The sequence below is a fragment of the Patagioenas fasciata genome, chromosome 24 (genome assembly GCF_037038585.1).
Source record: "Patagioenas fasciata isolate bPatFas1 chromosome 24, bPatFas1.hap1, whole genome shotgun sequence".
Lineage (NCBI taxonomy): Eukaryota > Metazoa > Chordata > Aves > Columbiformes > Columbidae > Patagioenas > Patagioenas fasciata.
The window spans coordinates 6875297-6889021 of NC_092543.1; the positions used below are offsets into that span (position 1 = coordinate 6875297).

Sequence of the window (13725 nt, forward strand, 5' to 3'; positions counted from 1 at the left end):
CCTGGGAACTTCCCCTCCTCCCTGCTTTCCCCTTTCCATCTCTCCCCCGACTTTCCTCCTCTTTTTCCTTGTTAGAGTTGCGTTTAACACCTCAACCCCTTTCCTCGCAGCGTGTTGCCCTCTCCTGAGGATGTCCTCCCTGACCACGCAAGCCGAGGGCAGGCGCTCCAGCCCCATGATGTCGGACTGGGTTGGAGGTGAGGTTCAGAGAGCCTGCCTGCCCGCCCACCCATCTCTTCAGAGAAACCTGTCTTTCCAGGGAGGGAGAGCAGTATGTGGGAAAGCTGAGAGCCCTGGAACGTGAATTAGCCAGGGAGAGATGAATGTGTGATAGCTTGTACCTGGCAGCTACCAATTGAGCTTGTTAACACTTTCAGGAGGGGTTTGAGCAGAGCTGGAGTTCAGGCATTTAATGCTATCCTGCTGTCCTGGCCTGTAGCAGGGGTCATCAAGGTAGTGCATGGCAGGGACAGAGAGCAACTGCAGTGCCACCAGGGTGACTGTTGGTCCCCTTCACAGCTCAGAGCGTAAGCTGAGGATCTGGCAGCTTCCTACCAAACAAGTCAACATTAGGGGATTTTTTTCCCCGGCTTCCCTGGAAGTCAGTTAATACTGCAGCTTTAAACAACGTGGAGGAGAAGGAAGAGGCTGTCTGCCACTTCTTTCCTCTTCTTGGGGGACCGATGTACCTCAGAGCACAAATCAGGAAAGAGGAGTCTCCACGTGCTGATCTTAGCCCTGCCTTGTGTCTTTAGCCAAGCCAGGTTACTGTTCTGCTCTCAACTTTCCCTTTTGTGCTTGTTGTTTCATAGGGCATCATTCAGTTTCGGCCCAGACCTTGGGGATGCAACCACGCAGGTTGCTCTCATGGCTCACCCTGGGCAGACCCCAGGGTTACCGGAGTAGCCAGAACTGGAGAGGCTGTTCTCGCAGTTCCGATGTCTTCCCTTCTGGGTGCTGCCCAGCCTAGCTCGATGCCTTGGCCTCTCTCACCCATGCATTGCAAGGGGCAGAGCCAAAAGCCCATCTGCAAGGGGACAGCTCAGACCTGGGGCTGGTGGGTTAGCCCCCACAAAGCCCCCTGCTTGCAGCCGAGCAGGCAGGTGCTGTGGGGTGTATCTGTGCAGCTGAAGGCGGGCAAACCGCCTTCCTTCCTCCCTCCTTCCCACCCCACCCCACGCCCTGGTAGCGCTGCAGGGACTCATCCATTCCCGAGTTACTAATATGCAAATGGGTGCTTTTGCATGGGCTGGGCGCCAGGCTGCGGGGTGTCAGGGCACCCGAGGGAGCCGGAGGTGGGGCGAGGCGTGGCGCGGCGCCGCATGCTCACCTGGCCCTGCATGGCAACAGGCAATGGAGCTCTAGGTCCCTTCGGGAGCGGACCCACGCCCGGTTTGAGAGGCAGCGGGTGGCAGAGGAGGGAGGGCAAACTGGCAGCCCCTGGCAACCTGGGGCTGACGGCAGGAGGCTGGGCGCACCGCGGATTTCCCTCCACCAGCAGGATGGTGAACCTGGAGTCTGTGCACGCAGGTAAAGAGCACTTGAAGGATCGGGCTGGAGCTCGCCACGGAGCTGAAACCGTGGACTTGGGCAGGAAACGGGGTTGCTCTGATTCTTGTGGCCTTTCCTCCCTCTTTTCCCTCCTCTTTTCTCCTGCTGGAGTTGGCTATCACAGGCAGTGCCTGGTTAAGCGCCCACATTCCTACCTGGGGACGGATGCTGTCCTGATCCTATTTAGGGGGCTGCCAAGCCATGCCCACAATGTGGGCGCGCTGGTCACGCTGCCAGCCCTAATGTGGGTCAGGGACCATAGCACAGAGCTCTTTTGGGTGCCTGGAAAACGGCATTTAGTGCATGACCTGTGGGTCCAGTCATTGAGATAAAGCTGGGAGGAGCGAGAGCAGATAAATTCACAGAGGGATGCGGCAAGGGTGGAGGGGAGCCTGAGTGAGAGTGAGAGCGAGATGGAACGTGGGTCGGTAGGAGAAAAGTTAACGACGAAGAGGGAATAGGAGGGAGAAATGAATGAGGAGGGAGCTGTAGGAGGCTGGGTTGAGTGAGAAATGAATGAACAGGGACACTCAGGAAGAGAGTTCCATGGGGTCTCACATCTTCTCTGAGCAGACCTCCCCTCTGCAATTAGCTGGGGAACAAGAGCAATCACTGCCAAATCACTTGGACATGTGCTGAGCGCCGCTCACCTCAACAGTGTGAGTTTGGCTTCTGCCCTCAGCTCAAGGCTCCGTGCTTGAGGGGACGGATGGTGTCCCTGGGCACGCTGGAGCTGAGGGTGACACTGGGGCAGGAGCAGAGCGACAGCACCAGTGAAGGGCAGATCCTGACAGCCCCTTCTGTGGCAGGGGCAGGCAGCAGAGTGTCGAGGGTACGGGAGTGAGCTGTGTCTGGTGCTTTGTGCAGCAGGAGATGCTGCATGTTGTCCCCAGGTTTGGAAGGGAGGCAGCAGATGCATCCATCAGTGTGTCCCAGGCTTATTCCCTTCGCATGCCTGTGTGCATGCTGCAGCAAAGCTCAGGTTTCAATGGTCCTGCTGTGCAGGGGAGATCCGGGTGTCTGTGCTCGGTGCTCGCAGCCCCTCTCATGCAGGCTGGCAGGGCAAGGCAGATGCTGCAACAACGCCATCACCTAACACAGTGTCAGCCTGCAGCAGGCAGCAGAGATGGCCCAAGCTGCTGCTCCACGGCTGCATTGCAACCTCCCCATGGCTCTGGGATGCCAGCAGGCCCGCCGTGGCCAGTCAGTGCCCCCCCGAGCAGCCGGGCTCCCCGTGCCAGCTCCGGGAGCCCCTGGTGCTGCGTGGCTGGCGGCGAGGAGAGGCTGCAGGAGCCTCGTGGTCTTGGCTCAGCACGTCAGCCTGACTAGTCTGAGCACCTGCGATGGGTGTGCTTGTGTGTGGTGTCTCTTGGGGACGCATCCCCCGCAGGCTCCTATCCACCCATTTGCTTTGCTTGTGGGCGACTCTTTCTTCATGAGAAGATTCCCAAAATCGATACTGTGCCCTCTGTCAAAGCCAGTGGCATCAGTCCCAGGGTGGATTTGGCCAGGAGCTGCACAGAGCTGGGTGTGCGCTGAGCTTCCATTCTCCTAAATCATCCCACCCTGTTGTCTGTCAGAAGGACCTAAGCTTTAATCGGTCTTTTTGCAAGGAGGGAATCCAGCCTGGGCCCAACCGCTTTCACGTGCCGGAGCTCAAGGCTGGTGGAAGGGTGTTTCTTCACCCTTCTCTCGGTGTGTTCAGTCTGGGGTCCCTGAGCCTTGCAGTGAGCTCCTTGCAGACGTGTGCTCTGTTTCTGTTCCGGCCATGCAGGGAAGACACAGCATGCAAGGAGAAGGTGAAGGTGAAGGTGAAGGTGAAGGTGAAGGTGAGCTGCTTGGGCTCTGCATCCCCTCATCCCTGCTGGGAGGGTTTCCCTGCAGCAGCACGGTCCCTGGCGTGTACCACCACCTCCTCCCCAGGCATTTGGATGTTTCACCTTCATGGAGCTTCCAGAGGGGCTTGGGCACCTAAAGCACAGAGAATAGACTCCAGGTTACGGCCTCAGCCAAGCTGCGTTCCCCACCACCACTGGCTTTCATTTCTCCTTTTAAATTCATCAGGCTGGTTTACCCTAGTGCCAACGTCTGTACAACTACTAGGAATAAGGCCTTGGGAAAGCTTTATTTGCTGACACCATTTGTTTCAGCAAAAATATAGATGCAGATATATCCCCAGAGAAGTGTCTGCACTGGCATAGTTTCTTTGGTCTGGGTGAACAAACCAGACTACCCCTACTCCAGGTATGTTTGCTAGCTGAGGTATAGCAACACATTTTTAATATGGCCCAGGCCACTGTGGCGGCTCCTAATAGGTCTGTGGTTGGAGTTAAGCAGTCCTACGTTGCATTATTTTTCCCAGAGATTTTTTTACTAGCCTGCTTATTCTGTGTATAGTGCCAAGCTGGCAAAGCTGTATGGAATGAGCCTCCATTTAGTCGGACTCAAAGTCTCACAGCCTGTCCTGTCCTGAGATATGATCTCCAGATGGAGGGGGCCAAATCCAGATGCACGACTCTGTGCTGGTTTATAGAGGAAGACTCTTGGGTACCAATAAAAAGCTGTTGGTTGCCTTTATCTTGGCTACACTTACATGAGGATGTAATTCCTCTGCATGTTTGCTCCTTGTTTTAAGGATCCCTTGGAGGCTGACGGGTGCTGCACTGCTGTCCATGGGTGCACAAAACTGGCCAGCCCCAACCCGCTCAGATCAGTAGGCTTTCATCAAAAGGGTTATCTTGTTTTTCCCTTTTTTCCCCCCCGGAAGATATTTAAACTGCAATAAGTTGTGTACATTTATGATGGGAACGCATTCATTCATCTTCATGAAAATAAACTTCTGCTGTATGTATGAAAAAATCACAGGGTACGTTGTTATCTCCTGACCCCAGGAGGAGGGAATCTGACTGATGGGTGGTGTGTGATTTGTAATTAAGTTGCCGTGGCGATTCCTCCTTTCTTCCCCACCCACCCCAGGTTATAAGTGACAGAGGGGCTGTGGGTTCAGTCCTACCAGAGAGCTTCTCATGGTGTGCTGGTGCATCTTCCCCCTTCTGCTCTGTCTGCACTGCTCTGCCTCTTGCTCTATGCCATAAGGGTCTCGGGGTTTAGCTAATTTTCTTTCACTAAAGTGCATTCATTTGTTATTTGTGTGCTCACGATGAAACTTGCGCTACTTTTTTCTTTGCAGACTTTCTCACTAAAGCGAGCACCGAACTTCCACATAGTTTATGTTTCTTTCTTGCTTTGTTTTATGAGAACCAGGGTTTTTTCTTTTTAAGATACTTTTGGCAGCAAGCAAAACTTTGTGCTTTGTAGCTTGCCTAAGTTAGGGTCCCTTGGCAGTGTTACAAGACAAGAAGATGTTTATAGCTGATGATAATTACTCTTCCTGCAGCAGAAGTGCTTAGAAGCCCCACTAAATGTTCATGTCTTAATTGCAGTGGGTTTATTTGAAGGGAAAAAAATCCCACAACCCTTTTCTCCTTTTCCCCTTCACTCCCTAATACAATTTAAAGAAAGGAAGTCTCTGAAGTACGTGGATGTTTATGCGCTCTCTCTGGTACAGAATCTTGTCGCTCTTTTCTTCCTTTATTCATTTGCTGAAGAAAAAGTTTCGAAATTTAACCTAAACGAAGCTATTCAATTTTGGCTAAAAAGCAGGTGATTTGCAATTTGCACTCTGGAAGCTTGAATAGGGGAGAAGAAAACCTGAACAAACAAAAAGCCCTGCCTGCTTCAGCGTGAGTAACAGAGGGGAATACGTATGAAAACCTATAGGGTCCTTCCCACTGTTTTGGCCTTGTGTTTGGAAGTAATATAAGGTGTATCTATAGGAAAGAGGAAAAGGTTTGCATGATGCCTTTAAGAAGGCTTCCACCTGCCTTTTCTACCCCAGCAAAACCACAGCAAACACTGGCCAAGCTTCCACGCTGTTGTTATTACCCGATGCAAATCGGATGACTTCTTTGGCCAGGACTGGCTGCAGGAAGCACATGCAAATCACTTGGTTCTTTATTTAATATCTATATATTTATATAGATATATATATCCCCTCCTCAATTAGACTGGAAAGAGTTAAAATTCCCATGCAAAGGGTAAAGAGCATGAGGAGGTGTCCATCTGAATGTGAATAGAAATTCTTCCTTCTTTCACTGGTGTGTACTTTGCCTCTTTTAAGGAGGAGATGAGCAACACCTTGTAAAGTTGACCATTCCCACCTTTTCTTTCAGCTGTCCCTGAAGGAGAACGTGGCCCCGGGTGTGGTGGAAGCCATCACTTCAAGGGTAAATGACAAATTGATTGGTATTAATAAAGATGGGGGGGAGGAATATGCAGGAGCTTGATGGCAAAGCTCTCCTCTTGTTCATGGTTTAGGAAGAGGAGCATGGCAGCTTCTTCGTGGTTTGTGAGGAATGGCAGAGAGCCGAGGGAAGAGTTTGCAAATAGGGATCATATGTATTGAGAGCAATAATGCGTTTGCAAGGGTGCGAGAGGGGAAGAGAGACTTCACCTCCCTCTCTGAGAGCATCCTGCCCTGTGCCTGCAGTTCTGAGGCTGGTGCTCCCTGCCTGTGCTTTGCACAGCACCAAGCGCTGGCCCGGCCGAGCTGCTTCAGGGGACAAGGAGAGGGTGCGGGAGAGGAGGGGAATGATGGGAGGGGTCCCCAGCCGCCCACCTCAGGTGTGGTGGAGGACAGTGTCAAACCGAGAGCCACACCAGCGGCTTCGGGAAAGCGGAGCCATGGGAAAGCAGCAAACTGGGGAGGGGGAAAGGAATGAGGGGGATGCAAAGAGCAACAGGAGGGAAAGTGCATCCTCGGAGCTGATGCATATTCTAGTGACTGTATGTTGAGGAATCAGAAATTTGAAAGTCTGATGGTTTATTATAATTACACATTCATTTGTGCTGTTTAGTGGAAGCCACATGTGCCTGTTGCCTGGGACTGTGACCTGTTATTAAAATCAGTTGTGCCTCGTTTTCCAGAGATCAAGATGAGCGGTGATGCGGCAGATTCCACAGATACTCGGCACGAACCTGACCAGGTGGAACCAGGTAAGGAGAGTCTGGGATGTGAGGAGCAGGCGAGGGGGCCCAAGGAAGGGAAGGGAAGGGAAGGGAAGGGAAAGGAAAGGAAAGGAAAGGAAAGGAAAGGAAAGGAAAGGAAAGGAAAGGAAAGGAAAGGAAAGGAAAGGAAAGGAAAGGAAAGGAAAGGAAAGGAAAGGAAAGGAAAGGAAAGGAAAGGAAAGGAAAGGAAAGGAAAGGAAAGGAAAGGAAAGGGGGGCATGGGTGCTCCAAGTTTCTGTCTGTGCTTTTCTTGACTCCTGTTGCTGCTACGTTGTGCTCATCCAACCAGCCTGGGAGTCAATCAAGAGTGTGCCCTGGGCAAGGATTGTGTTTGTATCGTGGTCAGCGTGCAAGATCCTTCTGTAACAGCAGCGAATCAGTGCGTGTCTCAGTAACGTCCTCGGCGGTTTTAGCGTGGAAATACGCTTACGTGTTGCCAGAGGAATAATGCCATTGAAATAGTCTTGGTCTGCTAGGTTTCGCACAAGCAGCTCTCTGGTTTTTGGAGGATTTGTTTTGTTAGACAAAACTACCAGGGGACTAAGCCTTTTGTGTCCATGTGTGTGTAGAAAAATGGGAGGGACTTTGGGAATAATCAAATCCAGCTAGGTAGTGCCAGCAAAAACTCATTGCTCTTCATCCTGAAGCATCATTGAGTTTCTCATTTCCAACACACCCACCTGATGGCTGCTCAGGCTCTCGCTGCTCATGGCTAGAAGCTCCAGTTTTCCTTGAATAGGGAAAGCTGAAGAACAGGGTGATTCTTTGAAGATGATAGCGCTGGCGTTGGCACTGATTTCTGCCAGGTTACCGACCAACAAGGCGCGATATACACCAGGACAATCAGCTTGATGTTTCCTGGCATCACTTCTGACTGCCACCGGCCTTTGAATGCAAGACCTCGAGTCTGTAATTTCACAAAAGCTCACGGTCAGGTTACTTTTTAGGCAAATAAAAAGCAATAAGAAATATTTTTAGCACCCAGCATGTGTAACAAATTAAGATTATTAGAAACCGTGAGGCTGATCTACAGACTTAGAAGTAAACACCTTCTAAGAGACAATGGTAGAGATGTCTAAGAGACAATGGTAGAGACAATGTAGAAGAATCATTCTTTGAGTGATGAAGAGCCCTAAGCTTGGGAAGGGGGGAGGTTTGACAGCAGATTAAAACTACCCTTTCATTTACAGCTTACACTAAGGACTAGAAACCCGCTGTGCTCTTAGCTGCTAGGATGGGGTATTTGACATAACCCAAGGCAGAGATAAAATGTGGTTCTTTTCATGCCCATGAACTCCAATGGACTTCAATGAGGTCAGCGGGGCAGCGTCTGCTCAGGCCTTTCAGATGACCCCAAGGTGGTTTTTGACAAATGTTCCCAAGCTCCGTAGCCACAAACGTGTCCCCAAAAAGCCCCGGTAGCTGTTTCAGGGCCTTACGTTGGGAACCAGCATCTCTTGCAATGTTTCTGCACCTTGGCGCACAGACCTGGTTGAATCAAGATTAGAGGAGGCTGTGCTGAGAGCGGTGTTGGCAGTCCCTGGTGTTCAATAGGCGAGAAGCTGGCACTGCACTTGATTGGATAAAATATGTTTTTCAGCTTAAGCCTCTCAGCCAGCCATTAGTGTCAGCACTAGCACCTCTTTCTAGTGGTAACTGAGAAAAGAAAGCAGAGAAGTGAAGTCAATTTGTTTTAAAATAACAAAAACGTTTGCAGCAGCGTTAGCTCTGGTCTAGGAGCCTTCAAATCAAGCAGGGAAATCAGAACGAGTAAATCTCCTTCATTTGCAAGAGGGTGACACTTCCCCGCGGATTGGTGCAAGGAACCTGTTTGAATCATCCTTTCTTTGCTAATGCGGTCCCGGTGACTGGTTGTTCTGCTCAGGATCCTCCAAAATCACCAGATTTAGCTGCGATCAGAGCCGAGCCACGGAGGGTCCGCCTTGGTGCTCCACCAAAACCCTCTACGGAGCTTTGTTCTGTTTCCTTTCCTCTTTCCGACCATCCTGTTTATAAACAACGAAGCTCTTTGTACTGAACTTCCCTGGAAGTTTTCACTTTCCCTTGTACGCGTCGTTAGGGGAATATTTACTGCAACACCCAATAGCTTAGTGCTTTGTTTACCAGCTTCATGTGGGAAAATCTGTTTTCCAGTGACTCATTAACTGAAGACCCATTTCCTAATGAACCGGACCAATTCACGTGGCTCTCCAGGAATCTTGTTACCCCCCAAAGGAGAAGAGAGTTACCAAACTAACAATATTATAGCTTATAAAGAATGAAAATACTTCGAAGTGCAGATTTAGCAAGGCCTTTCATCACCAAAAGGTGCAGACTAGATCCAAGAAGAATTTAAGAGAAGAAAAAAAAGTACTGGAGAGAGCTGGGTGCCAAAATGCTTTTGTAAAGCAAGCCCTTGATCTACAACTGATGCCTAAAGATCTGATGGGAAGTGTCAGTAGCAGAAGCATAATCTCACCCTTTCATATCTCTGCCAATTCTAGGCTTAGAGGGGGAAAAAAGGGTAATTTGGGGCACTGCTTTACTTTGAAAGTGTTTAAAATAATTAGGAAGGGGGTCTTTTTTTGAGAAAATTTCCTAAATTATTTATTTTTCATAGGAGATTAGGAAAGCGGAGCTTCCCCCCCCCCTTTTCCATCCGCACCAATTTAATAGAAAATGCTTCGAAGCTTTTACTAAGATGCTCTCCAAAACCCCACATCTGTCTGATTCCATCCCCTCCATGCCTACTGGTTGTAGGTATTTTGCCATTTTACACAAAATAGATGGATTTTTTTTTTTTAAACAAGCAAAACCAAACCCCAAAATCCCAGCCCTGCCCAAGCACAGGGTCCCCTCTCCCACCCCAGGGTCACCCCTCCCGTCCCAGGGTCCCCTTTCCCGGGCGATGCCCGTGCGGTTTGACCCTCGTGTGCGGAGGCCGTGTCTGGGCTCGCAGGCAGTCCCGCTGACTCCATGGGGGGTAATGACAAGCATGAGTTTTACGCTTGGCCGTAAGCTCTTTTCATCTCTTTAAACTGATGAAAGCCATGCCAGCAAGTTCTGGGTTGATTTTTTTTATGGGAACTGTGGGGGCTTGGCACTGCAGAGTGTCGCCCCTGGTCTTCAAGCCGAGAGGCAGAGATCTCCCCCTTCTTGTGGTTTATCTAAGCCCTCTGTATCTGATGCAACAAAATGCTGAGGTGGGACTTGCCTCTGTCTGTCTGTTTGTTTGTGTCAGACACTTGTTCCCCGTTTATCTGCTTGATCAAAACAGGTTACACCAAGCAAAGCTACTTCCCTTTGATTTCATCTGTTGAGGCTATGGGGGGGAAGCCAAAGCTTTAACAAAAGGGTGATAGGGAAGCTCTTCAAACACCAGCATCGGTAACTGAATAGCTGCAGGCACTCCGAACATCTTCCCTCCCCACCCTGTAACACGGGGAACTGGCCGGGCTGCCAGGAGCCCAGGGCGGGGTGCGTGATGGGCACCCCAGCACACGGGGAGCGGAGCCGGGTGTGTATGTGTGGGTGCAATATAGGACAGCCCCACGGCGTTATCGCTGCCTCCGGAGCAGCTGATATGGTTCCCTGGGACGGCGGTGCTTGGCTGACCCGGCAGCTTGGCCCAGCTATGCTGGGTCTGGGATCTGGAAGAGCGGCAGCCGGGTAGAGGAGTGCGGTTTGATGGGGAGAGCACACGCGGCCAGAAAGCCGGGCTCTTGGCTTGCTCCTGGCTCTGGTGGCAATGGCAGCTGGGCTGTTTAACCCTCACAGCTTGGGTAACATATCTGGGTGCATTAGGAATCAATAAAGCAGGTATCTTCTCTCTGAGGATAAGACCCTTTCCTTTAAACCCCAAGAAAATAAAGCTGGTGAGGAGCTATGATGCGTCTGCTCCTACGGTCTTGAAAGTGTCCCTTTTAAGGGGACACTCCATTGAATGTCATTGCTCTCCCCCTGCATCCCCCACTTCAGCCAGCTTGTGCCCGTGGAACGATGCCAGCAGGAGACACCTTCTTCCATTGCTCCGGCAAGGTGTCTGATGTCCCCTGGCAGTGGATGAGAGAAAGCAAGGGCAGCTATGAAACTGGATACCAGAATTTCCCACCCTAGCAAAAGATCCTCCTGGTACCCCAGCTTCTATGCCAGTGCATTTGACATTAAATCCATATCAGAGTAGATGGCGAAAACAGAGACGTTGTCTCAGTTTGTGTCTCTACCACACAGTCCTTGTACAACTTAACTAAATCTATCTGTGTTCCAAAGTGAGGGTCACAATCTGTTCTCCCACCCTTTTGGCAGGGTTTAAACTCTCTGATGCAGGTGCTGCTCTCCCCGGGATGGGTGCATCTCTTGGCAGAATGGAGCCCTGATTTCTGCGAGGCTCTGGAGATGCTGTCGTTCACTGTATTCTGACTGTATGTCTGGGTAGGGTCTCTTTTAAACCTGATGCCTCATGTTGGAATAGGGTATGAAGCCTCTGACCTCTGCGTCAGCTTCCAACTTGGACAAAAGCAAATGCGAACAAGCAAGGGATGTTAGATGGAGCAGCGCAATGGCTTGTGTGAGATGAGCTGGTGGGTGCTCAGGCTGTGCTGCTGGGTGCACAGGGGCTCTCGTTCCACGCAGCAGGCAAGCCAAGGGACGCACAGGCTGAGCTCTTTGCCTTTTGTTGTTACCTCTTCAGATGGGGCTGGAAACACATTGTCGGGCCAAAGCCTTTTGAGGAAACTTGGCCTTCCCTGGCCCCACGCTGAGCCCAGTCCTTGGCTACGCCTTTGCTCTCCCTGGTGAAACTTCCCTCAAAACCTCCAGGATTTCTCTGGTCTCTTCCCCCTGCAGCCATGCACAGCCCCAGGACAAGTCCTGAACAAATGAAAGCAGCAGCAGCCGAGCTGGAAACAGCTGGTTGCTATGGCGATTGGGCCTGCTCGGGATTTGCATAAGGCTGATGATTTTCATAGCACAGCCACATTTAAGGCAAGCAGCAGAAATTTCCATATTCCCAGCTCCGAGTCAGTTGGGGCGTGGGGGAGGCCAGGAGGGGGATATTTGAAATTCAAATGAAGGTGATTAGGGTTTGAGGTTGGGTTATTTTTTATTTTTTTTTCTTAAACATCCCATTATGGAAGAGGATAAAAAAGGATGGGGAGGGGAAAGGGGAACAAAAGGCTGGTTTGACTTGAATCAGAGGGGCAAAGGAAGAGCTGGTCTGATCTGCCTCTTGCCTCTGGTCTAAGAGAAGAGACTTGCCCTCTCCCAGCACCTGCAGGTGAAATGTTTTCCGTGGGAACAACTGCTGCCCTCGGGTTTCCTTCTGGAAGCTGCCAGAGTCTCTCACACTCGCTGTCCTGCTCTCTCTCCCTGCCCCACACGTAGGGTATATTGCACTCAGTGGGACTCGAAGATGTGATTTCTTTGAGGCATGGCTGACAAACGAAGGGCATTTTTATAACCCAGGGGTTTCCACCCAAATGCAACACCTGAGTCTTCAGTGAAAGCTTCCCCTGGAGACTGCAACCATCCAGCTGAGTCAGCACGGATCCGCTTTCCTCGCTAACCAACCTTCACTTTCCCATGGAGATGCTCTGGGTTGGTCTGTGTTTGTGTCTTTAGAGCAAACGGTTAACACGAAAACTGCAATCCTATAGGGCTGCCTCAAAAACTCCCCATTCTGCTAATGCTTTCACCTCTTCCCTTTAGGGTAAGGCTTCTTACTTCTTAAGGTGAGCCTTGGGAACAGTGAGCACACCAACAGGACCCGGGGAACACACTGGTGTCTGCTCAGCTTCAGCTCCTGCTCCCAGGTGCCACTGGACACAGCTGAAGGGAAACAGGAATCAGCCACTGAAATGGAGAGAAGGGGATTTAAGTGAGCTCTTAGCACCCAGGGCTTTTCCTGCGAGTTCTGGAGAAGTCACTGGTGTGGCTGCTGGGAACAGTGGCATGAGAGGTCTGTGACTTGGGGTTTGCTTGAGTCCCTGAACTGAACTGAAATCCCAAGGAGCACATTTGGTGCTGAATATATTTTTTGCTTAATAGAACCACATCCTTCTCAGTGCAGGTGAGCATTTTGTTTCCTTTCCAACACGTGGGTCACATTGTTCACAGTTATAATGGTTGACACTCTTTACCTGCTCTTGAGTAATCTTCCAATTTTACGTGTTGTTTCAGATGAGAGATCTGATTCTTGTGTCGGTTAATGCGAACAAATTAACTTCGCAGCTTCTGAAAAATGTACATTGAAAGGTGCTCTGTATCTGGCCTGTTTCGTCAATCTCTAGTGGCATTGTGCTTTATCAGCTGGAGTGCTAGAATCTCCAGGATAGGCGAGATTCATCTTAATTTTAGGTATTCAATACTTTGAAGCTGGAGCCTGACCTGCTCACCCTGGGCTCCCTGAACAGTCGAGGATGAAATTAGGTTTCTCCAGAGGGTGATTCATCTCTCTGCTGTCTATCTGGGGGTGAGGTGCGTTGCCCTCTGGAAGTGCCTGCTTCCTCTTCATGGCTGTAAAGGGAGCCTAGAGCAATTGGCTCAGAATTAGACACCTAAAAGTTAGACATCTAAGCCCAGGCAGCTGAATCCCCTGCCTGGTGTCTGCCTGGCACTGTTCCTCCGCTGCCATTCAGCTGTTCTGAATTTCCCTCCCAAATGCACGCAGCAGAAAACTGATTCCCTGTGGGAATTCCCCAACACCTGTTAAAGATTGAAATCACCTTCTAATTCCTTGTCCCTTCTGTGCAGCTGAGATCAAACTGTGAGGTGAATTAAGAGTGTAGTTGGGTGGGAAGGGGGATAAGGTTAGCCTCCTGGCTGTAGCCCTGTTTTTGTTGTTGGGGGAAAAGCCACAGGCGGCTGTCACTCCCTATAGGTGACATCTGCATGTTCCTGCATGTGTTTGCCTTGTGAAGATGAAGGCGCTGCAATCTTGATTTCACTTTTCTCCTAATATGGCACTTTTATCCTCAAGTGCCGGACTGGCTTGGCAGCTTCCAGTGGGAATCATGTCGGTTCTGATAGAGCACTTGTCTTTGGTTTTCAGAGCAAACAGCGCATTCCAGGCAGGGGGGGAACAGCAGCGGGTGGGGGGAAGCGTCCGGA

The 13725-nt window shown here is 50.6% G+C and overlaps 1 protein-coding gene across 1 annotated transcript in view; it reads left to right on the forward strand.

The window, feature by feature from the left end:
- The first annotated feature begins 1244 nt into the window (after positions 1-1244).
- POU2F3 (POU class 2 homeobox 3) overlaps positions 1245-13725 on the forward strand; it is a 38756-nt gene continuing 26275 nt past the window's right edge. The window contains exons 1-3 of the mRNA XM_065855744.2: positions 1245-1530; positions 5784-5837; positions 6538-6606. Of these exons, the coding sequence (XP_065711816.1) occupies positions 1245-1530; positions 5784-5837; positions 6538-6606 (409 nt within the window). The remainder of the gene's footprint in view (positions 1531-5783; positions 5838-6537; positions 6607-13725) is intronic.